The sequence below is a fragment of the Pristiophorus japonicus genome, chromosome 11 (assembly GCF_044704955.1).
Source record: "Pristiophorus japonicus isolate sPriJap1 chromosome 11, sPriJap1.hap1, whole genome shotgun sequence".
NCBI classification, from domain to species: domain Eukaryota; kingdom Metazoa; phylum Chordata; class Chondrichthyes; family Pristiophoridae; genus Pristiophorus; species Pristiophorus japonicus.
In genome coordinates, this window is record NC_091987.1 from 81,865,979 (window position 1) to 81,889,039 (window position 23,061).

At 43.7% G+C, this 23,061-nt stretch overlaps 1 protein-coding gene across 2 annotated transcripts in view; it reads left to right on the top strand.

Moving 5' to 3' along the window:
• Window positions 1–23,061, top strand: part of cblb (Cbl proto-oncogene B, E3 ubiquitin protein ligase) — a 190,193-nt gene that overhangs the window by 88,505 nt on the left and 78,627 nt on the right. For both annotated transcript variants that reach the window (XM_070893625.1, XM_070893626.1), the window contains exons 3-4: window positions 105–261; window positions 11,858–11,979. In XM_070893625.1, the coding sequence (XP_070749726.1) occupies window positions 105–261; window positions 11,858–11,979 (279 nt within the window). The remainder of the gene's footprint in view (window positions 1–104; window positions 262–11,857; window positions 11,980–23,061) is intronic.

Sequence of the window (23,061 nt, forward strand, 5' to 3'; positions counted from 1 at the left end):
TATAATGGTAACTTATAAACGTTTGTTCTGTAAATAATTGCATTTTTTGTGATGTTGAAAATCATTGATGAGAGCAATAGTTTGAGATATTTTCCTTCTTTCAGGACCATTGTGCCATGGAAAGTGTTCAGACAGTGCCTTCATGAAGTCCACTCTATCAGCTCTGGTTTGGAAGCCATGGCTCTGAAGTCTACAATCGATTTGACCTGTAACGATTATATTTCAATTTTTGAATTTGATATCTTCACCAGGCTTTTTCAGGTAAGTTAATGACTAATAGTAGTTACTTACAAACAAGCATAGTACACTACTCAGTTCATTTTAAATCAGCAGTTCAGCGGCTGTGCTAATCTACAGGGCGTTTTAATATGTGTGGCAGGGAGGAGGAGTCTTGTTTAAAATACTGTAGTATTTCAAGCAGTTCTACATAGCATATACTTTTCCAGGCTTTTTTGAGAAGAACAAACCAAGCTATATTGAGATACAGCTCCCACTTTTAAAAAAAAACCCTATCATTTGGATTTCCAACTACTGTTGCATTTGGTTGGAACATAGATTTCCAAAGGGGGGGTTGGGGGGGGGCACGAGGAAGGCGCTGATTTGGGTGCATCTAGTGAAAGGAACCTTGTTGCTGTTTTCCTGCAGCTGTGAACTTGCTGCCAGTGACTATTATTACTGTATATATTACCTTAGAAAATAAAATCCTCTGGTTCGATGCAAAAATACTGTTTCTTAGAAAGAGGGGCGCACATACGCGACATGACTCGCTGAAGGGGACCTTGGGGAAAAAAAGTTTGGTAACCTCTGGGTTAGAACAATATTTAGCTTGACAACTTCTTGGTGCATTTTTGCAATAGGTTCTTCAGAAGTTATTAGCTCTTGAGGAAAGAATTCCTGGAATAATTGCCAATGTATGGTCCTAAGCTAGGAGGGAAAGCAGGTTGAGGAAATTAAAATGAATATTTATGGGGGAAGAAAGGAGGATGGCCAGTCTCAAAGTGGAAGAACTGGTCTTATGGTTAGAATTGCTTTTAGAGCCAGGGGTTGGATATGAAGCAGTGAGAATAACTGTCTCCTCCTTGGGAAACAGAGTAAATGGTCTTTTAATATGCTGTATCATGCTGGAGGGACAAATAAGTAAAATGGAAGTTTCTTGCAAGATGAAGGATTCCCTTGCAGTCTTAATATGAACTAGCTGATTCAGAGGACTGTAGATTCCTAAGTTGAGGATCAGAAAAATGCACTCATTCCACCAAGACTCCTTGACCAATTAATGACAAATTGTGGACAGCTATGGTGTGGTCGCGAACATTTTATTTGGGAGGGTGTTCTTGAAGCCACAAAGGTTATTTTAGAAAAGAATGAGTTCATTATTTACCTTGGAGAGAATCCCACAATTACTTTGTATAAAATGTTATCTGGCATACTGTTGCACATACGAAAGCAATGTTCTATACAATGCAAGTATGGAGTTGATGAGGCATAGCTTCCACAGAATTTGAACAGTTACACTGTTGAAAAATCCTTTGGTTTATAAACTTGTAAGGTTTTTCTATTGAAAAATTGTGCAATGACCCTCTTGGGCTGCCCTGATAGAAAATTGCTGGCTGCCCCACTGTTCTTTGATTGGTCTGTTGCTGGGGGTGATGAAAACTTTGTGTTGTAATTTCATAATATGCTGTAACAAAAAAATACTCCATGGGTTTATAGTACTTTATTGTCAATACTTTAGGCTGTTGTCAAAAAAAAAATGAATGTTGCTGGCTGCCCCACAGTTCCTTGATTGTCTTTGTAGGAAATGGTGGAAATAATTCAGTTTCTGATAGTGTACTGTTACAAAAAAACTCCATTGTTTTATAGTGCTTTATTACCAATATGTCCCTTAATGCAGTAAAGTGCTGCAACTCAGTGGAATATTTTGTTATAGGTTGGAAGTTGTATGTTTTAGCTACCAGAGTTAGTTCGAGGCACTATATGATGCTGTTTATAATGTATGTTGCTAGCCCAGCAGTAAGACTCAAATTATTCTGAATAGTGTGTCTGACTTAGCTCCAGTAACTTGAACAGAAAAGATCTTTTATCATGAAGCATGCTTCAAGTAAAAACATACAGCTTACCCCCTGTAGCAGGTTCCCACTTAAATGGTGAAATACTGTGTCCAGTTTTTGTCTCCACATCCAGTGGTGAATATAAAGATTCTAGGGTCGATGCAGAGGGGCAACATGGCTTCATCCTAAATATAGCTCTTAGTTGCACAGATATCCTTATAGATAATTGAAGTTATTCTCTTTAGAGAAATATAGGTTTGGAGATCAAGTTTTTTTTTAATTATGGAAGATTTGGGTGTGATACATTTAGATAAGATATTTGAAAAATAAATTGATAGTGGGACTAAAGGGCATGCCTACAAAATAAGTAGACAGTTCCTTTAGACATCAAAGAATATTTTTTCTTCCGGTTGACCCAGTGAATGTGCTAAATATGGGATTGCTGCAGTCTTTTAAAAAGCAATTTAAATTCCTGAGGGAAGATGGCCGTGCCGTGAGAATATTGGAAAGGGAAAGTTAGTTCTCTTAGAGTTTGCTTGATTGCTATAAGAAACTAGGGACATTATTCCCGAAAGTGACTATTTTCTCAGTGTTTTTTGTATTGATCGAGAGTTGGCTTTGAATATTTGAGGGTGGTGAATGGGATTATAGTCACATGGGCAGGATGGGTATAATGTTCCTGAAAGGTCTTTTCATATGTTTTGTGGAAACAGCATGTTGTAAAAGTTTAATAGTTGATAAGCAATAATATCAAAACCACAATATCTGGATGGCACAATATAGTGGAGATCCAATGTGCTGCACTACACAGCTGTGCTATCTTGCAGAGGCAAGTGGAAGCCAGAACTTTCCATTAATGAAGGATGAGTATCCCAGGCCAGTGATCTTTTGGTGCCTACGTTAACTGTTGGTTGAGGAATGGGGCATATAATCGAGGAATATGATGAGGCAGAGAAAAACAAATATGGCCAAAATTTAATAGGATGTGATACTAAATCAAAACTAAGCACAGTAAGTTGCAACCAAAACTCATTTGTTTCAGATCACTACTAACTGGCTTTCACAAACAGGGTACCAGAGTAAAGAACTATGTGATAAATTTCCCCAAAGCATTGGCTAGGCCATAGTTAGCATAATGAGTGCAGTTTTGGATGTCCCATTATAGAAAACACATTAAAGCCATCGGGAGCTTTATCAGGATACTGCCAGGGATGGAAAACTATAGTTAGGAGAAAATTTAGTTATTTGTGCTCGTTCCACTGGAACAGCGAAGGCTATGAGGAGATTTAAGAGTTGTTTTAAATTATGAAGGGTTTTGGTTGACTGAATAGGGAAATACTTTTTCCTCTAATTGCACAGATTGCACAAGAGAACACTAATTCAAAATTATCACTACTAGTGAGGAGAAAGAGGTAAGGGGAAATTTCTTTATGCAGAGGGTTATTGGAGTATGAAGTGCTTTTCTACAGGGAGTAGTTATAGAATCACAGAAATTTACTGCACCGGAGGAGTCCATTCGGCTTAAGCTCTTGGTACATAGAAACATAGAAAATAGGTGCAGGAGTAGGCCATTCGGCCCTTCGAGCCTGCACCACCATTCAATATGATCATGGCTGATCATTCACCTCAGTACCCCTTTCCTGCTTTCTCTCCGTATCCCTTGATCCCTTTAGCCGTAAGGGCCATATCTAACTCCCTTTTGAATATATCTAACGACTCAACAACTTTCTGTGGTAGAGAATTCCACAGATTCACAATTCTCTGAGTGAAGAAGTTTCTCCTCATCTCTGTCCTAAATGACTTACCCCTTAACCTTAGACTCTGACCCCTGGTTCTGGAGTTCCCCAACATCGGGAACATTCTTCCTGCATCGAACCTGTCCAATCCTGTCAGAATTGTATATGTTTCTATGAGATCCCCTCTCATTCTTCTAAATTCCAGTGAATATAGGCCTAGTCGATCCAGTCTTTCTTCATATGTCCTGCCATTCCGGGATCAGTCTGGTGAACCTTTGCTGCACTACGTCAATAGCAAGAATGTCCTTCCTCAGATTAGGAGACCAAAACTGTACACAATATTCAAGGTGTGGCCTCACCAAGGCCCTGTACAACTGCAGTAAGACCTCCTTGCTCCTGTACTCAAATATTCTCGCTATGAAGGCCAATATGCCATTTGCCGCCTTCACCGCCTGCTGTACCTGCATGCCAACTTTCAGTGACTGATGTACCCAGGTCTCGTTGCACCTCCCTTTTTCCTAATCTGTCGCCATTCAGATAACATTCTGCCTTCCTGTTTTTGCCACCAAAGTGGATAATCTCACATTTATCCACATTATACGGCATCTGCCATGCATTTGCCCACTCGCCTAACCTGTCCAACTCACCCTGCAGCCTCTTGGCATCCTCCTCACAGCTCACACTGCCACCCAGCTTAGTGTCATTTGCAAACTTGGAGATATTACATTCAATTCCTTCGTCTAAATCATTAATGTATATTGTAAATAGCTGGGGTCCCAGCACTGTACCTTGCAGTACCCCACTAGTTACTGCCTGCCATTCTGAAAAGGACCCGTTTATTCCTACTCTTTGCTTCCTGTCTGCTAACCAGTTCTCTATCCATGTCAATATATTACCCCCAATACCATGTGCTTTAATTTTGCACAGTAATCTCTTGTGTGGGACCTTGAAAGTCCAAATACACCACATCCACTGGTTCTCCCTTGTCCACTCTACTAGTTACATCCTCACAAAATTCCAGAAGATTTGTCAAGCATGATTTCCCTTTCATAAATCCATGCTGACTTGATCCTGTCACTGCTTTCCAAATACGCTACTATCACATCTTTAATAATTGATTCCTCCCACTACCAATGTCAGGCTAACTGGTCTATAATTCCCTGCTTTCTCTCCCTCCTTTTTTTTAAAAAGTGGGGTTACATTAGCTACCCTCCAATCCATAGCAACTGATCCAGAGTCTATAGAATGTTGGAAAATGACCACCAATGCATCCACTATTTCTAGGGCCACTTTCTTAAGTACTCTGGGATGCAGAATGGCCTTGCAGGTTACAGCACTTCAAGTGCATATCCAAGTAATTTTTAAATGCTATGAAGGTTTCTGCTCCTACCACCCTTTCAGAACCCCCCCAGCCTCTGTGAAAAAAGTTTCCTTGACTCCCCTCTAATCCTTTACTTTAAATCTATTAATCCTGGTTCTTAACCACTCTGCTAAGGAAAATAGGTCCTTCCTATCCACTCTATCTAGGCCCCTCATAATTTTAGACACCTCAATAATCTCCTCTTGGTCTCCTCTGTTCCAAAGAAAACAACTCCAGCCTATCCAATCTTTCCTCATGGCTAAATTTCTCCAACCCTGGCAACATCCTGATAAATCTCCTCTGTGCAGGAAAGATGTAATTGCACTAGAGAGAGTAATGTAGTGACCAAACTGTACGCAGTACTCTAGCTGTGGCCTAACTAGTGTTATATGCAGTTCAAGCATAACCTCCCTGCTCTTGTATTCTGTGTCTTGGCTAATAAAGAAAATTATTTCGTATGCCATCTTTACCATCTTATTTTCCTGTCCTGCTACCTTCAGGGATCTGTGAACATGTACTCCAAGGTCTCTCTGTTCATCCATGATTCTCGGTATCCACCATTTATTTGGTATTCCTTGCCTTGTTAACATTCCCCAAATACATTCCATCACACTACCCCGGATTGAATTTCATTTGCCACTTTTCTGCCCACCTGATATCTTCCTGCACTCTGCAGCTTTCTTCCTCACTATCCTATGCATATGCCAATTTTAGTATCATCTGCAAACTTCTTAATCATGCCCCCCACATTAAAATCTAAATCAACAACAACAACTTGCATTTATATAGCATCTTTATCATGGTAAAACGTCCCAAGGTTCTTAACAGGAGTATTATGAAAAAATAAAATTTACACTGAGCCGCACAAATAGAAATTAACACAGCTGACCAAAAGCTTGGTCAAAGAAGTATGTTGTAAGGAGGAAAGAGGGGTAGAGGTGAAGAGGTTTAGGCAACGAGTTCCAGAGTTTGGGGCCGAGGCAACAGAAGGCACGGCCACTAATGGTTGAGTGATTATAATCAAGGATGCTCAAGAGAGCAGAATTAGAGGAGCGTAGACATCTCTTGGGTGGGGGGGTGCGGGGGGGTGGGGGGGTGCTGCTACTGGAGAAGATTAGAGATAGGGATGGGTGAGGCCATGGAGGGATTTGAAAATACGGATGAGAATTTTGAAATCAAAGAGTTGCTTAACCGGAAGCTAATGTAGGCCAGCGAGCACAGAGGTTATGGGTGAGCGAGTTAGGACATGGGCAGCCGAATTTTGGATCACCTCTCATTTATGTAGGGTAGAATGTGGGAGGCCAGCCAGGAGTGCATTGGAATGGTCAAGTCTAGAGATAACCAAGGCATGGAAGAGGGCTTCAGCAGCGGATGAGCTGAGGCAAGGGCAGAGTCGGGCGATGTTACGGAGGTGGAAATAGGTGGTCTTAGTCATGTTGTAGATATGTGGTCAAAAGCTCATTTCAGGGTCAAATATGACACCGAGGTTGCAAACAGTTTGGTTCAGCCTCAGACAGGAGTGAGAGAGTGGGATGGAGTCAGTGGCTCGGCAGATTTGAGGGGAACAGTATCTGAGGAGAGAGAACCATTAACAATGTTAGCTAACATGGTAGTCAGCAGTTTTGTGGGAAGAGCATCAAGGGAGCAAGAAGGCGGTCTGATGGTCAGTATAGAAACATAGAAAATAGGTGCAGGAGTCGGCCATTCGGCCCTTCGAGCCTGCACCACCTTTCAATATGATCATGGCTGATCATTCACCTCAGTACCCCTTTCCCACTTTCTCTCCATACCCCTTGATCCCTTTAGCCGTAAGGGCCATATCTAACTCCCTCTTGAATATATCCAATGAACTGGCATCAATGACGTTCTGCGGCAGGGAATGCCACAGGTTAACAACTCTCTGTGTGAAGAAGTTTCTCCTCATCTCAGTCCTAAATGGCCTACCCCTTATCATTAGACTATGTCCCCGGTTCTGGACTTCCCAACATCGGGAACATTCTTCCCGCATCTAACCTGTCCCGTCCCGTCAGAATCTTATACGTTTCTATGAGATCCCCTCTCATCCTTCTAAACTCCAGTGTATAAAGGCCCAGTTGATCCAGTCTCTCCTCATATGTCAGTCCAGCCATCCCTGGAATCAGTCTGGTGAACCTTCGCTGCACTCCCTCAATAGCAAGAACATCCTTCCTCAGATTAGGAGACCAAAACTGAACACAATATTCCTGTCATGTATTTAACCATCTTGCAATGACATAGTCATGTAACTGTAACTCATGTACACTATACCTGTACCCTAGAAATGCACACCCTGACCACAGGGGGTGAACTTGCGGGAGACACTCCTCACCTGGGTTTCCAGGTATAAAAGGGGAGGTCCCACCCAGGGTCAGCACTCCTTGGTCCTGACAATAAAAGTGAAGGTCACAGAGTGACCGTGCCTGATATATCTATGCCTCATGTGAGTTTGTAGTAAGGTGCGGGGACACTACAATTCCAGGTGAGGCCTCACCAAGGCCCTGTACAATTACAGTAAGACCTCCCTGCTCCTATACTCAAATCCCCTAGCTATGAAGGCCAACATGCCATTTGCCTTCTTCGCCTGCTGTACCTGCATGCCAACTTTCAATGACTGATGAACCATGACACCCAGGTCGCGTTGCACCTCCCCCTTTCTTAATCTGCCACCATTCAGATAATATTCTGCCTTCGTGTTTTTGCCACCAAAGTGGATAACCTCACATTTATCCACATTATACTGCATCTGCCATGCATTTGCCCACTCACCTAACCTGTCCAAATCACCCTGCAGCCTCTTAGCATCCTCCTCACAGCTCACACCGCCACCCAGTTTAGTGTCATCTGCAAACTTGGAGATATTACACTCAATTCCTTCATCTAAATCGTTAATGTATATTGTAAAGAGCTGGGGTCCCAGCACTGAGCCCTGCAGCACTCCACGAGTCACTGCCTCCCATTCTGAAAAGGACCCGTTTATCCCGACTCTCTGCTTCCTGTCTGCCAACCAATTCTCTATCCACGCCAGTACATTACCCCTAATGCCATGTGCTTTGATTTTGCACACCAATCTCTTGTGTGGGACCTTGTCAAAGGCCTTTTGAAAGTCCAAATAAACCAAATAAACAAGGTTCTCCCTTGTCCACTCTACTAGTTACATCCTCAAAAAAAATTCCAGACGATTTGTCAAGCATGATTTCCCTTTCACAAATCCATGCTGACTTGGACCGGTCCTGTCACTGCTTTCCAAATGTGCTGCTATTTCATCCTTAATAATTGATTCCAACATTTTCCCCACTACTGATGTCAGGCTAACCGGTCTATAATTTCCCATTTTCTCTCTCCCTTTTTTAAAAAGTGGTGTTACATTAGCTATCCTCCAGTCTATAGAAACTGATCCAGAGTCGATAGAATGTTGGAAAATGATCACCAATGCATCCACTATTTCTAGGGCCACCTCCTTAAGTAATCTGGGATGCAGACAATCAGGTCCCGGGGATTTGTCGACCTTCAATCCCATCAATTTTCCCAACACAATTTCCTGCCTAATAAGGATATCCTTCAGTTCCTCCTTCTCACTAGACCCTCGGTCCCCTAGTACATCCGGGAGATCATTTGTGTCTTCCTTCGTGAAGACAGAACCAAAGTATTTGTTCAATTGGTCTGCCATTTCTTTGTTCCCCATTATTAATTCACCTGAGTCCGACTGCAAGAGACCTATGTTTGTCTTCACTTTGTGAGCTCACGTTTGTGAGCTCAGAAAGGTCATGAGGGGAGATCAGAGAGAAACTGCAGAAAGATGTGAAGGCAGGGAGCTTCCTTAGAATCATTAATATATACCACAAAAAGCCCTGTGGAACGCCACTGGCAACACCATTCCAGTCACCTGTCGATCATTACTCTTTGCTTCCTGCCACTGAGCCAATTTTCGATCCAACCTAGGTTTTCTGCAGTATTGAGCTCTCGGTATCTGACGTAAGCTTTCCTTTTTTGCCTCATCTTGCCCTGTATAAGAAATAGGAACAGGAGTAGGCCATACGGCCCCTCGAGCCTGCTCCGCCATTCAATAAGATCATGGCTGATCTGATCATGGACTCTGCTCCACCTCCCTGCCTGCTCCCCATAACCCCTTAATCGTTTAAGAAACACTCTCTTTCTGTCTTAAATTTATTCAATGTTCCAGCTTCCACAGCTTTCTGAGGCATCCACAGATTTATAACCCTCAGAGAAGAAATTTCTCCTCATCTCTGTTTTAAATGGGTGGCCCCTTATTCTAATATCATGCCCTCTAGTTCTCGTCTCCCCCATCAGTGGAAATATCCTCTCTGCATCCACCTTGTCAAGTCCCCTCATAATCTTATACGTTTCGATACGATCACCTCTCATTCTTCTGAATTCCAATGAGTAGAGGCCCAACCTACTCAACCTTTCCTCATAAGTCAACCCCCTCATCTCCAGAATCAACCTACTGAACCTTCTCTGAACAGCCTCCAAAGCAAGTATATCCTTTTGTAAATATGGAAACCAAAATTGTATGCAGTATTGCAGGTGTGGCCTCACCAATACCCTGAACAGCTGCAGCAAGACTTCCCTGCTTTTATACTCCATCCGCTTTGCAATAAAGGCCAAGATTCCATTGGCCTTCCTGACCACTTGCTGTACCTGCATACTATCCTTTTGTGTTTCATGCACAAGTCCCCCCAGGTCCCGTTGTACTGCAGCACTTTGCAATTTTTCTCCATTTAAATAATAACTTGCTCTTTGATTTTTTTTCTGCCAAAGTGCATGACCTCACACTTTCCAACATTATACTCGATCCGCCAAATTTTTGCCCACTCATTTAGCATGTCTGTCTTTTTGCAGATTTTTTGTGTCCTCTTCACACATTACTTTTCCTCCCATCTTTGTATCACCAGCAAACTTGACTACGTTACACTCAGTCCCTTCTTCCAAGTCGTTAATATAGATTGTAAATAGTTGGTGTTAGCGTGAATGTCTTCTTGGAAGAATCACTCAACACTCAGAGTCGGTTCCATCGCCAATGCGGCCTTTATTTTCCCCGGCGGGGAGGAAGCCTCAGGACTGGATCCAGGCACTTCTCACCAACGAACAAAGAAATTCATTGATATTTATATGTTTTACAATAGTTCTTTACAGCTGGACACAATCCAATCATAACGATTATAGATTACATATAGGTTTCTTTAACCCAATAGAATTCCCCTGATACCTCAGGGGCTGTATGTTCGGTTTTTGTCAGCTCGGGCTGATTAATGACCTCGTTATGTGAGGTGGGCCCCCCCCCTTATCTCTGTTCCTCGGGCTCTGCTGTGTGAAGTCCTTAATCAAAGGACATTCCACATCAGGTACTATAATGGTTCGTTATAGTTATCTTGTCTCAAGTGAGTGAGCCAAGGCATTCCGGTAGTGGGCCTCACAGGGTCATTGCTTGGTCAACCCCAGTTCATTACTTGACTAACGGAATTCCCATCATGCTTGGCAGCCATTTTATATGTGGCCACTTTAAACCTATATGAGTTTAGATATATTCAGCAGGTGCCTAATGCCTAGTGTTTTGATATATTCAGCAGGTACCTAATGCCTACAACAGTTGGGGTCCCAGCACTGATCCCTGCGGCACCCCACTAGTTACTGGTTCCCCACCAGAGAATGAACCATTTATCCCGACTCTCTGTTTTCTGTTAGTTAGCCAATCCTCTATCCATGCTAATATATCATCCCCAATCCCGTGAACTTTTACCTTGTGCAGTAACCTTTTATGTGGCACCTTGTCAAATACCTTCTGGAAATCCAAATACACCACATCCACTGGTTCCCCTTTATCCAACCTGTTCGTTACATCCTCAAAGAACGCCAGCAAATTTGTCAAATATGACTTCCCTTTCATAAATCCATGCTGACTCTGCCTGACCGAATTTTGCTTTTCCAAATGTCCTGCCCCTTAACATCCAAGGGGCTCTAGATTTGGAAGTTCCATCTTTTTTCTTTGTGGGAACAGATTTGCTCTGAGCCTCATTATCTCCTCCTTAAATGCCTCCCGCTGCTCTGACACTGATTTGTCTTCAAGTAGCTGTTTCCAGTCCAATTTACTTTTATTATTAAATATGTTGCATAATCACGCACATGAAACTGCTTGAAATAATTGAATGATTGTTCGCACCAAAGAAAAATGCAGGGCTATGGGAGAGAGCAGGGTGGTGGAATTAATGTTGGATTGCTCTTACAAAAGTGCTGGCACAGACATGATGGACTGAATGACCTTTTTCTGTGCTGTGAACTTACATATTTCTGTGACCTGAGCTCCACAGTGTATACTTAAGTTTTTAAAAAGTAGGTCAAGTGTCTAATGTTTGTCGGAGGTTAACCTTTTTATTAATATGCAGATGAAAAATTGTACATTGCTACAAAATCTCTTGTACAAGTTTATCTTGTAGCTTTACTTCGCCATTTCAGCAAAAACCCCTATAACTAACACTGCTAAAGAACTCTCTCCGCTACAATTAAAGGGCATCAAAGCCTGGAAAAAGGTGCTAATAGATTTCCAGTAGTTTGGAGGTTGGAGTCTGTTGACATTTAGTGTTTATTTAGTCTTTCAGTTTAAAAAAAAAACTCTCTCAAAGCAGAATTAATCAACGTGGTTTATTCAAGGGAAATAGTTAACTCTTTTTCTTTGTTAGCCTTGGACCTCGATCTTAAGGAATTGGAATTTCTTGGCTGTGACACACCCTGGCTACATGGCTTTTCTTACCTACGATGAGGTGAAGGCTCGGCTCCAAAAATACATCAACAAACCTGGCAGGTAAGGAATAAACAAATTTTGGTATTAAACTGAGCTTTCAATTGTATTTTCAGCTTTCTGCAACAGCAGTGGTAGGAGGTTTTCTCCTCTTGTGCACAATTAGAATGACCTATATATTTTGCATTTGATGTATTTCAACTGGTTTGTCAAATATTTAATGACTGGATAATGATCATTATAGATTGCACATCAAAAAGTAATTCTGGTACCTCAGTTTATTAAGTCAAATATAACTAATCAAAATTAGTGTAGAATTACTAAAATAAAAATATATATTAGATATATATATGACTATATATATTTTAAAAATCCGCATAGTGCTATCAGTGTTTATCTCAAGAATAGAGAGGCCATAAAGAATATTCATTGTGCATTTTGAAACAACAGATTGTACTTTACCTCCTCACTGAATTCCAGAAGATGTGTAATCAAATTAGTTGACAAAAAGCTCTTGGAACTATTGGCAAATTCGCTTAGCTAGATCGAAAAACACGTGACAAAGAAAAGCACATAGTGCGATTTATAGTGAGCGGGAGGAAAAAGCAAGATTTGGATTTATAAAGCGCCTTTCATGACCACCGGACGTCTCAAAGCGCTTTACAGCCAATGAAGTACTTTTGGAGTATATTCACTGCAATGTAGGAATTCTTACTATTGAAAGTGACTGGAGTAGTTGCATAGGACTCTGTTATGTGTCTCCTGCTGTTGTAAATATCAGGGCCTATGATTCTGAGGTGGGAGGGGTGGAGACAGTTTTGCGGTCGGGAAACCCAAAAGAACAGGTTTACGTCTGGTTCTGTCGAATTTAACGCCGCAAAATAAATACCATTTTTGAATGGGAATCGGGGTGGGGAACTCTCCACTGGCTGGAGTCATATCTAGCACAAAAGAAAATGGTTGTGGTGTTTGGAGGAAAGCCCCAGGACATCACTGCAGGAGTTCCTCAGGGCAGTGTCCTAGGACCAACCATCTTCAGCTGCTTCATCAATGACCTTCCTCCATCATAAGGGATTTTTGCTGATAACTACACTAAAATACAATGGAGTTTACCAAAGTGAATGTGGAGAAAGTGACCCCTGAATAGGTTGTTCATATTTCAACACAGTTTACAACTTCTCAGATTATGAAGCAGTCCATGCCCGCATGCAAGACCAGGATGATATTCAGGCTTGGACTGATAAGTGGCAAGTAACATTCGCGCCACACAAGTGCCAGGCAATGACTATCTACAAAAAGCGAGAGTCTAACCACCGCCCCTTGACATTCAACGGCATTACCATCGCTGAATCCCCCACCATCAACATGCTGGGGATCACCATTGACCAGAAACTTAACTGGACCAGCCACATAGATACTGTGGCAAGAAGAGCAGGTCAGAGACTGGGTATTCTGCGGCGAGTGTCTCACCCCTTGACTCCTAAAAGCCTTTCCACCATCTACAAGGCACAAGTCAGGAGTGTGATGGAATACTCTGTACTTGCCTGGATGAATGCAGCTCCAACAACACTCGACACCATCCAGGACAAAGCAGCCCGCTTGATTGGCACCCCATCCACCACCTTCAACATTCACTCACTCCACCACAGGCGTACCGTGGTTGCAGTGTGAAACATATATACATGCACTGCAGCAACTTGCCTTGGCTTCTTCGGCAGCACCTCCCAAACCCATGACCTCTACCAGCTAGAAGGCCAAGAGCAGCAGGCACATGGGAACACCATCACCTGTACATTCCCCTCTAAGTTACACACCATCCTGACTTGGAAGTATATCACCGTTCCTTCATTGCTGGGTCAAAATCTATGTACTCCCTCCCTAACAGCATTGTGGGAGTACCTTCACCACACGCACTGCAGCGGTTCCAGAAGGCGGCTCACCACCACCTTCTCAAGGGCAGTTATGGATAGGCAATAAATGTTGGCCTTGCCATCGATGCCCACATGCCATGAATGAATAAAGGATAAAAAATCAATTTCACAGCTGCAGCCAGCCAGATAGAGAGGTTGACTGGGAGGGTTGGCCCGCGGCACCAAGCTGCTACCGGGGAGTGCAGAGGATGGAGGGAGAAATCGGGGAGGAGTGTAGAAGATCGCAGAGGGCCGTAACGATAGGGGAGGAGGGAAGAAGATTGTGATGTTGGGGGGGCGGGGGGAGGGATCGTGAATGACGTTGGGGGGCACAGGAGGAGATTGTGGGCTGAGGGACTGGTCCTCTGATCAAATCCGTTAACCTCTCCAGTGTTTAGTGGGCAGGGAGCAAGAACTCCTGCTCCTCCAGGCCCACAAGCAGTTCTGGAAAGGCTTCTTGCCCTGTTCCATGCAACAGTTCTTACCTTCCTTTAGCTGCTGGGTTTCCCGACGCCCAGGAATCCTGGCCGGCCAGCGTCATGAGGTGCACAGCCTCATTAAAATATTTAAATGAGGGACGCGTCTTCTGGGAGCGGGTTGATTGCACGTTCCCCTGTCCCGCCTCTATTAAAATCAGAGGTGGAAGAGTCGGTTCGGGTTTGAAAATTTTTACATCCCACCCGACCCCTATGTAGGAGTTAAAATTACCCTCATAGAATCTTACAGCACTGAAGGAGGCCATTCGGCACACCGTGCTGGCTCTTTCCCAATTTCCTTGCTCTTTCATCACAGCCCTGCAAAGTTTTCCTTTTCAAGTACATATCCAATTCCCCGTTGAAAGTTACTATTGTATCTGCTTCCACCATCCTTTCTGGTAGTGCATTCCAGATCATCATAACTCGCTGTGTATAAAAAAAAATGCTCCTCATCTCCCCCTTTGTTGTTTTGCAAATTATCTTAAATCTGTGCCCTCTGGCTACTGAATCTCCTGCAAGTGGCAACAGTTTCTCTCTCTACTCTATTAAAACCATTCCTAATTTTGAGCACCATCTCATAACCTTCTCTGCTCTAAAGAGAACAGTCCTAGCTTCTCTAATCTCTCGATATAATTGAAGTCCCTCATCCCTGGGACCAGGGGAGAGGATACAGAGGAGGTAAATCTCTTCTGCATCCTCTCCAAGGTCTTCACATCCTTCCTATAGCCTGGTGCCCAGAATTGGACACAATACTCCAGCTGAGGCCTAAGCAGTGATTTATAATGGTTTAGCATAAATTTTTTGCTTTTGTACTCTGTGCCTCTATTTATAAAGCCCATAAACCTATATGCTTGTTTAAGTCGAATTAACTTATCCTGACGCCTTCAAAGATTTGTGTATGTAAAACAGGTCTTTCTGCTCCTGCACCCCTTCAAAAATTGTAGTGTTTACTTTATAGTGGATCTGTTCATTTTTCCTTCCAAAATGCATCACCTCACATTTCTTTACATTAAATTTCCTCTCTCTTGTCTGCCCATTTCACTACATAGAAACGTAGAAAATAGGTGCAGGAGTAGGGAATTCGGCCCTTCGAGCCTGCACCACCATTCATTATGATCATGGCTGATCATGCAACTTTAGTACCCCATTCCTGCTTTCTCGCCAGACCCCTTGATCCATTTAGCCATAAGCGCCACATCTAACTCCCTTTTGAATATATCTAACAAACAGGCCTCAACAACTTTGTGGTAGAGAATTCCACAGGTTCACAATTCTCTGAGTGAAGAAGTTTCTCCTCATCTCGGTCCTAAATGGCTTACCCCTTATCCTTGCCCCTGGTTCTGGTCTTCCCCAACATCGGGAACATTCTTCCTGCATCTAACCTGTCCAATCCCGTCAGAATTTTATGTTTCTATGAGATCACCTCTCATTCTTCTAAATTCCAGTGAATATAAGCCAAGTTGATCAAGTCTTCATATGTCAGTCCTGCCATCCCGGGAATCAGTCTGGTGAACCTTCACTGCACTCCCTCAATAGCAAGAATGTCCTTCCTCAGATTAGGAAATCAAAACTGTACACAATATTCAAGGTGTGGCCTCACCAAGGCTCCGTACAACTGCAGTAAGACCTCCCTGCTCCTATATTCAAATCCTCTCGCTATGAAGGCCAACATGCCATTTGCCTTCTTCACCGCCTGCTGTACCTGCATGCCAACTTTCAGTGACTGATGTACCATGACACCCAGGTCTCGTTGCACCTCCCTTTTTCCTAATCTGTTGCCATTCAGATAACATTCTGCCTTCCTGTTTTTGCCACCAAAGTGGATAACCTCACATTTATCTATATTATACTGCATCTGCCATGCATTTGCCCACTCACCTAACCCATCCAAGTCACCCTGCAGCCTCTTAGTATCCTCCTCACAGCTCACACTGCCACCCAGCTTAGTGTCAGCTGCAAACCTGGAGATATTGCATTCGATTCTTTAGTCTAAATCATTAATGTATATTGTAAATAGCTGGGGTCCCAGCACTGTACCTTGCGGTACCCCACTAGTCACTGCCTGCCATTCTGAAAAGGACCCGTTTATTCCTACTCTTTGTTTCCTGTCTGCCAACCAGTTCTCTATCCACGTCAATACATTACCCCCAATACCATATGCTTTAATTTTGCACAGTAATCTCTTGTATGGGACCTTGTCAAAAACCTTTTGAAAGTCCAAATACACCACATCCACGGGTTCTCCCTTGTCCATTCTACTAGTTACATCCTCAAAAAAATTCTAGAAGATTTGTCAAGCAGGATTTCCCTTTCATAAATCCATGCTGACTTGGACTGATCCTGTCACTGCTTTCCAAATGCGCTGCTATTATATCTTTAATAATTGATTCCAACATTTTCCCCACTACCGATGTCAGGCTAACCGGTCTATAATTCCCTGTTTTCTCTCTCCCTCCTTTTTTTAAAAAGTGGGGTTACATTAGCTACGCTCCAATCCATAGCAACTGATCCAGAGTCCAGGGAATGTTGGAAAATGACCACCAATGCATCCATTATTTCGAGGGCCACTTCCTTAAGTACTCTGGGATGCAGACTATCAGGCCCCGGGGATTTATCGGCCTTCAATCCCATCAATTTCCCTAACACAATTTCCTGACTAATAAGGATTTCCTTCAATTCCTCCTCCTCTCTAGACCCTTGGTCTCCCAGTATTTCCAGAAGGTTACTTGTGTCTTCCTTCATAAAGACAGAACCAAAGTATTTGTTCAATTAGTCTGCCATTTCTTTGTTCCCATTATAAATTCACCTGATTCTGACTGCAAGGGACCTACATTTGTCTTCACTAATATTTTTCTCTTCACATATCTATCGAAACTTTTGCTGTCAGTTTTTATGTTCCCTGCAAGCTTACTCTGGCATTCAATTACCCCCCTCCTAATTAAACCCTTTATCCTCCTCTGCTGAATTCTAAATTTCTCCCAGTCCTCAGGTTTGTTGCTTTTTCTGGCCAATTTATATGCCTCTTCCTTGGATTTAACACTATCCCTAATTTCCCTCCTTAGCCATGGTTGAGCCACCTTCCCCATTTTATTTTCAATACCAGACAGAGATATACAATTGTTGAAGTTCATCCATGTGATCTTTAAATGTTTGCCATTGCCTATCCACCGTCAACCCTTTAAGTATTATTCGCCTGTCTATTCTTGCCAGTTCACGTCTCATACCATCGAAGTTACCTTTCCCTAAGTTCAGGACCCTAGTCTCCGAATTAACTGTGTCACTCTCCATCTTAATAAAGAATTCTACCATATTATGGTCACTCAGTCTAGGATGGCCAGCCCTCCAGTTGGTTCCTTGACATATTTGTCTAGAAAACCATCCCTAATACACTCCAGGAAATCCTCCTCCACAGTATTGCTACCAGTTTGGTTAGCCCAATCTATATGTAGATTAAAGTCGCCCATGATAACTGCTGTACCCTTATTCCTTGCATCCCTAATTTCTTTAATGCTTCCCCAACCTCACTACTACTGTTTGGTGGTCTGTACACAACTCCTCCCACTAGCGTTTTCTGCCCTTTGGTATTCCGCAGCTCTACCCATACAGACTCCATATCATCCAAGCCAATGTCCTTCCTTACTATTGCATTAATTTTCTCTTTAATCAGCACGCTCCTTTTCCTTTCCTTTTCCTTTTCCTTTCTGTCTATTCTTCCTGAATGTTGACTACCCTTCGATGTTGAGTTCCCAGCCTTGGTCACCCTGGAGCCATGTCTCCGTATTGCCAATTATATCATATTTGTTAATAGCTGTCTGCGCAGTTAATTCGTCCACCTTATTACGAATACTCCTTGCTTTGAGGCACAGAGCCTTCAGGCTTGACTTTTTAACACACATTGCCCCTTTAGAATTTTGCTGTAATGTGGCCCTTTTTGATTTTTGCTTGGGTTTCTCTGCCCTCCACTTGTACTTTTCTTCTTTCTACCTTTTGCTTCTGCCCCCATTCTACTTCCATCTGTCTCCCTGCATAGGTTCCCATCCCCCTGCCATATTAGTTTAACCCCTTCCCAACAGCACTAGGACATTGGTTCCGGTCCTGCCCAGTTGCAGACCGTCCACTTTGTACTGGTCCCACCTCCCCCCAGAACCGGCTCCAATGTCCCAGGAATTTGAATCCCTCCCTCTTGCACCATTCCTCAAGCCACATATTCATCTTGGCTATCCTGCAATTCCTACTCTGACTAGCACGTGGCACTGGTAGCAATCCTGAGATTACTACCTTTTGAGGTCCTACTTTTTAATTTAACTCCTAGCTCCCTAAATTCAGCTTGTAGGACCTCATTCCGATTTTTACCTATATCGTTGGTACCTATATGCACCACAACAACTGGCTGTTCACCCTCCCCCTCCAAAATGTCCTGCAGCCGCTCCGAGACATCCTTGACCTTTGCACCAGGGAGGCAACATACCATCCTGGAGTCTCTATTGCGGCCACAGAAATGTCAATCTATTACTCTTACAATAGAATCCCCAACCACTCTAGCTCTCCCACTTTTGTTCCTGCCCTCCTGTGCAGCAGAGCCACCCATGGTGCCATGGACTTGGCTGCTGCTGCCCTCCCCTAGTGAGTCACCCCCCATCCCACCCCCCCCCCCCATCCCCACTACCCAACGGCACCCAAGGCGGTGTATCTGTTTTGGAGGGGGATGACCGCAGGGGACGCCTGCACTACCTTCCTTCCACTGCTCTTCCTGATGGTCACCCATTCCCTATCTACCTGAGTAACCTTTAGCTGCGGTGTGACCAACTCACTAAACGTGCTATTCATGATATCCTCAGCATCATGGATGCTCCAGAGTGAATACACATGTAGTCGTCGGGGACAATGGAAGTGTTGCTGAGTTCCCACATAGCACAGGAGGAGCATGACACGGGTCTGGGCGCACCTGCCATGACTTAACCCTTAAATTAACTTAATTTGGCAACAATGCCAAAAGTTACCTACTGATAAAGGAAAAGAAAAAAAAGAAAGACTACACACTAGATCACTAGCCAATCACTTACCCCCTTGGCTGTGACATCACCCTTCGATTTCTTTTTATTTCTTTTTTGCCTTCTCACCCTGCACCAGCTGGCCTCCTCCCATCTGCCGCCGCTCCGACTGTTGGGCCTTTTATAGGCATCCCGTACTCCTGCACCGCCGCCTCCGATCTGCCACCGCTCTGACTGTTGGTCCTTTTATAGGCCTCCCCCTGTAATCTGAGTTGCTAGCCCATTACTTTAACCACTAGCCTCCAGTACATGGCCTGTGGTTGAGCTTGATGGGCCGAATTGTCTTTTTTCATGCATTCTTAATGAGTTCGAGGGTGCATTTAACATATTGCTACCTTCAGATGAACATAAGCAATTTATTGATCATATAAAGTCTACTGACACTAAAAATATTTTTTATGAAATTATGTTGATTGGATTATTTCTCTATCTCAGATGTTAACTAAAATTATTCTAAATTTAAATTGATTTGCTTCATTGATTCTGTGCTTTGGGTGAGATGTGTTAATCTGAAATTGCTTGTTGTGCCATATGCTATCAGTTATACACCTGCTCTTCAATTTGGAAGGCTTGTGATATTCTGGCGTTCGATGCTTACTTCGTGCACCTGGCTGTTTATTTTTGCACCACATGTTCAGCTTAGATTGCCTTCAATACTGCCCCGGTTCCGAAAATAAGCCAGGCTTCAATAAGTATTTGAACTGGCAAATCTACTTCCTGAAAGGTGGGATTTATTATCTTTAATTACAACAGTTATGTCTGACAAAGTACAGTAGACTCTGTTAACTCTGCATCAAACTTTTGTGTGTAGATGGAATATAATCTGGAAGCCCCAGGGCACAAACTAGTACTTGCCTTTAGCAACACTTTGCCAGCATCCTACTGTGTTCACGCTGTACTCATTTAGATCTTGGCTCTACACATTTTAAATGATTTAAACATTCATGTTAGATGCCAGGAGGGTTGATCTCTTGACAGTTAAGTAATGGTAAACAATCTAACCCAGTGTATTTTAAGTAATCTGGGTAATTACTACCCTCAATATGGTTTTCCGTACAGTGCGGTTCAAATTAGCTTACTGAATCTAACAGGAATGAGATGCATATGGCTGGGCATTCATTCATTTTCAGGTCGTCAGTCACTGGCTTTGATGTATACTTTTTATATATGTAATGTATGCACCTGTGCGTATGCTTACAGGTTTATAGAACTGTTGAGTTGGGAGTGGCTTAGCCACAAGATGTTCACAAGACTCAATAAAACCCCAGCCAGTTGGGTTCAGGGGATCCACAATGAGGCTTGTGGTTGTGAGCCTGGTGGATGAACTGGTAATGTGTAATGTGATTGTTAAACCTTTGCTATTAAGAACTAGTTGGTTTATTAGCAATGCGTTGCTATGAATTCTTAAGCAAAGAACCCATGAAGCAAATACATTACAATAGGAAAGGAACTTTTCAAAGACATAGGAACATGAGTAGGCCATTGAGCCTGTTTGTATCCTTAATACCGTTATTAGTTTATTTTTAACCAAAATTTATAAATTTCAGTCTTGAAAATTTCAATTGACAGAGCATCCACTGCCTTTTAGGGGAATGAGTTCCGGAGTTCCACGATCCTTTGTTGAAAAGTGCTTCTCGATTGCATTCCTAAATGGCCAAACTCTAATTTTAAACTTTATGTCCTCTTGTTCCCACATCATAAGAAATGGTTTCTCTGTATCTTTCTTATGATTATCATTTTAAACACCTCTATTTGAGCAAACCGCTGGGCCAGAATCCGCTCGCATGGCGGAATTTAACGGGGAGATGCGCTGCGCGCCACCATTTTGCCATTTTGACCCATTCACTGGTCAGCCCGTCTTGAGGCTCCGTGGCGTGGTCAGGTCCGTTTGGGTATCGGGCTGAAGCTTTGGTGGCCCAGTGGAGGCCCTGCAGAGTGCGCAGCAGCCCTCCCCCTTAACGTCAGTGCTACGCGAAGAGGCCACGTAGCGCCGCTGATCCTGCCCGAGTAGCGCCCCGGATACCACCCCAACAGAAAGTGGAGCACACCACATTGCGTTCCACTTTCTGTGATGGGTGGTATCACCAATTTTATGGTTGAGCGGGACTTCTGCGCCAGGCGCAGGAAGTTCCTCCCCAACTCGGTTATCGCCCCCAAACGATGCGCTGAGGAATTTCTCCTCTGAAGTCGTTATCCCTGTTTTTTCGCGCTCTCTCTCTCTCTGTCCCTCTCGTACCCTCTCTCTCTCGCGCCCTCTCTCTCTCTCTCTCTCTCTCGCGCCCTCTCTCTCTCTCTCTCGCGCCCTCTCTCTCTCTCTCTCTCTCTCTCTCTTTCTCTCGCGCCCTCTCTCTCTCTCTCTCTCTCTCTCTCTCGCGCCCTCTCTCTCTCTCTCTCTCTCTCTCTCTCTCGCGCCCTCTCTCTCTCTCTCTCTCTCTCTCGCGCCCTCTCTCTCTCTCTCTCTCTCTCTCTCTCTCTCTCTCTCTCATAGAAACATAGAAAATAGATGCAGGAGTAGGCCATTTGGCCCTTCGAGCCTGCACCGCCATTCAATGAGTTCATGGCTGAACATGCAACTTCAGTACCCCATTCCTGCTTTCTCGCCATACCCCTTGATCCCCCTAGTAGTAAGGACTACATCTAACTCATTTTTGAATATATTTAGTGAATTGGCCTCAACAACTTTCTGTGGTAGAGAATTCCACAGGTTCACCACTCTCTGGGTGAAGAAGTTTCTCCTCATCTTGGTCCTAAATGGCTTACCCCTTATCCTTAGACTGTGACCCCTGGTTCTGGACTTCCCCAACATTGGGAATATTCTTCCTGCATCTAACCTGTCTAAACCCGTCAGAATTTTAAACGTTTCTATGAGGTCCCCTCTCATTCTTCTGAACTCCAGTGAATACTAGCCCAGTTGATCCAGTCTTTCAAAATATTGAAAGTATGGGGTGTAGAAAATGATGTTGCATACCCGACTGATAAACAATTTTGATTCTTAGTTGCTTGGATTTAAATTTCAACCATCATTGTATGAGTGGTTTCAGTGGCACTGCACACAGTTGAAGCTATAACTGATTCTTTTTAAATTGTTGTATTTGCAATAGGCTTAGTGGAGACTTTTCATCTCGTGAAGGAGAATAAAGTCACGCGAGTAACTGAAGAATTTGAAACATAACCCCACATTCAAAACAGAATATGTAAACTTGTGACATCAGGATCTAGCAGCTCCAGACTGGTAATTAAAATCAATGATGGACTAGGAGGAGCCCTATGACAAGTATGTCAAATGAGAAGCCCAACTGGCAGACAGGCTAAATTTGACACTGGGAACCAGATACACAATGTCAGAATCAACCACTCGCACCCTCTCTCTCTCTCTCTCTCTCTCGCGCCCCCTCTCTCTCTCTCGCGCCCCCTCTCTCTCTCTCGCGCCCCCTCTCTCTCTCTCGCGCCCCCTCTCTCTCTCTCGCGCCCCCTCTCTCTCTCTCGCGCCCCCTCTCTCTCTCTCGCGCCCCCTCTCTCTCTCTCGCGCCCCCTCTCTCTCTCTCGCGCCCCCTCTCTCTCTCTCGCGCCCCCTCTCTCTCTCTCGCGCCCCCTCTCTCTCTCTCGCGCCCCCTCTCTCTCTCTCGCGCCCCCTCTCTCTCTCTCGCGCCCCCTCTCTCTCTCTCGCGCCCCCTCTCTCTATCTCGCGCCCCCTCTCTCTCTCTCGCG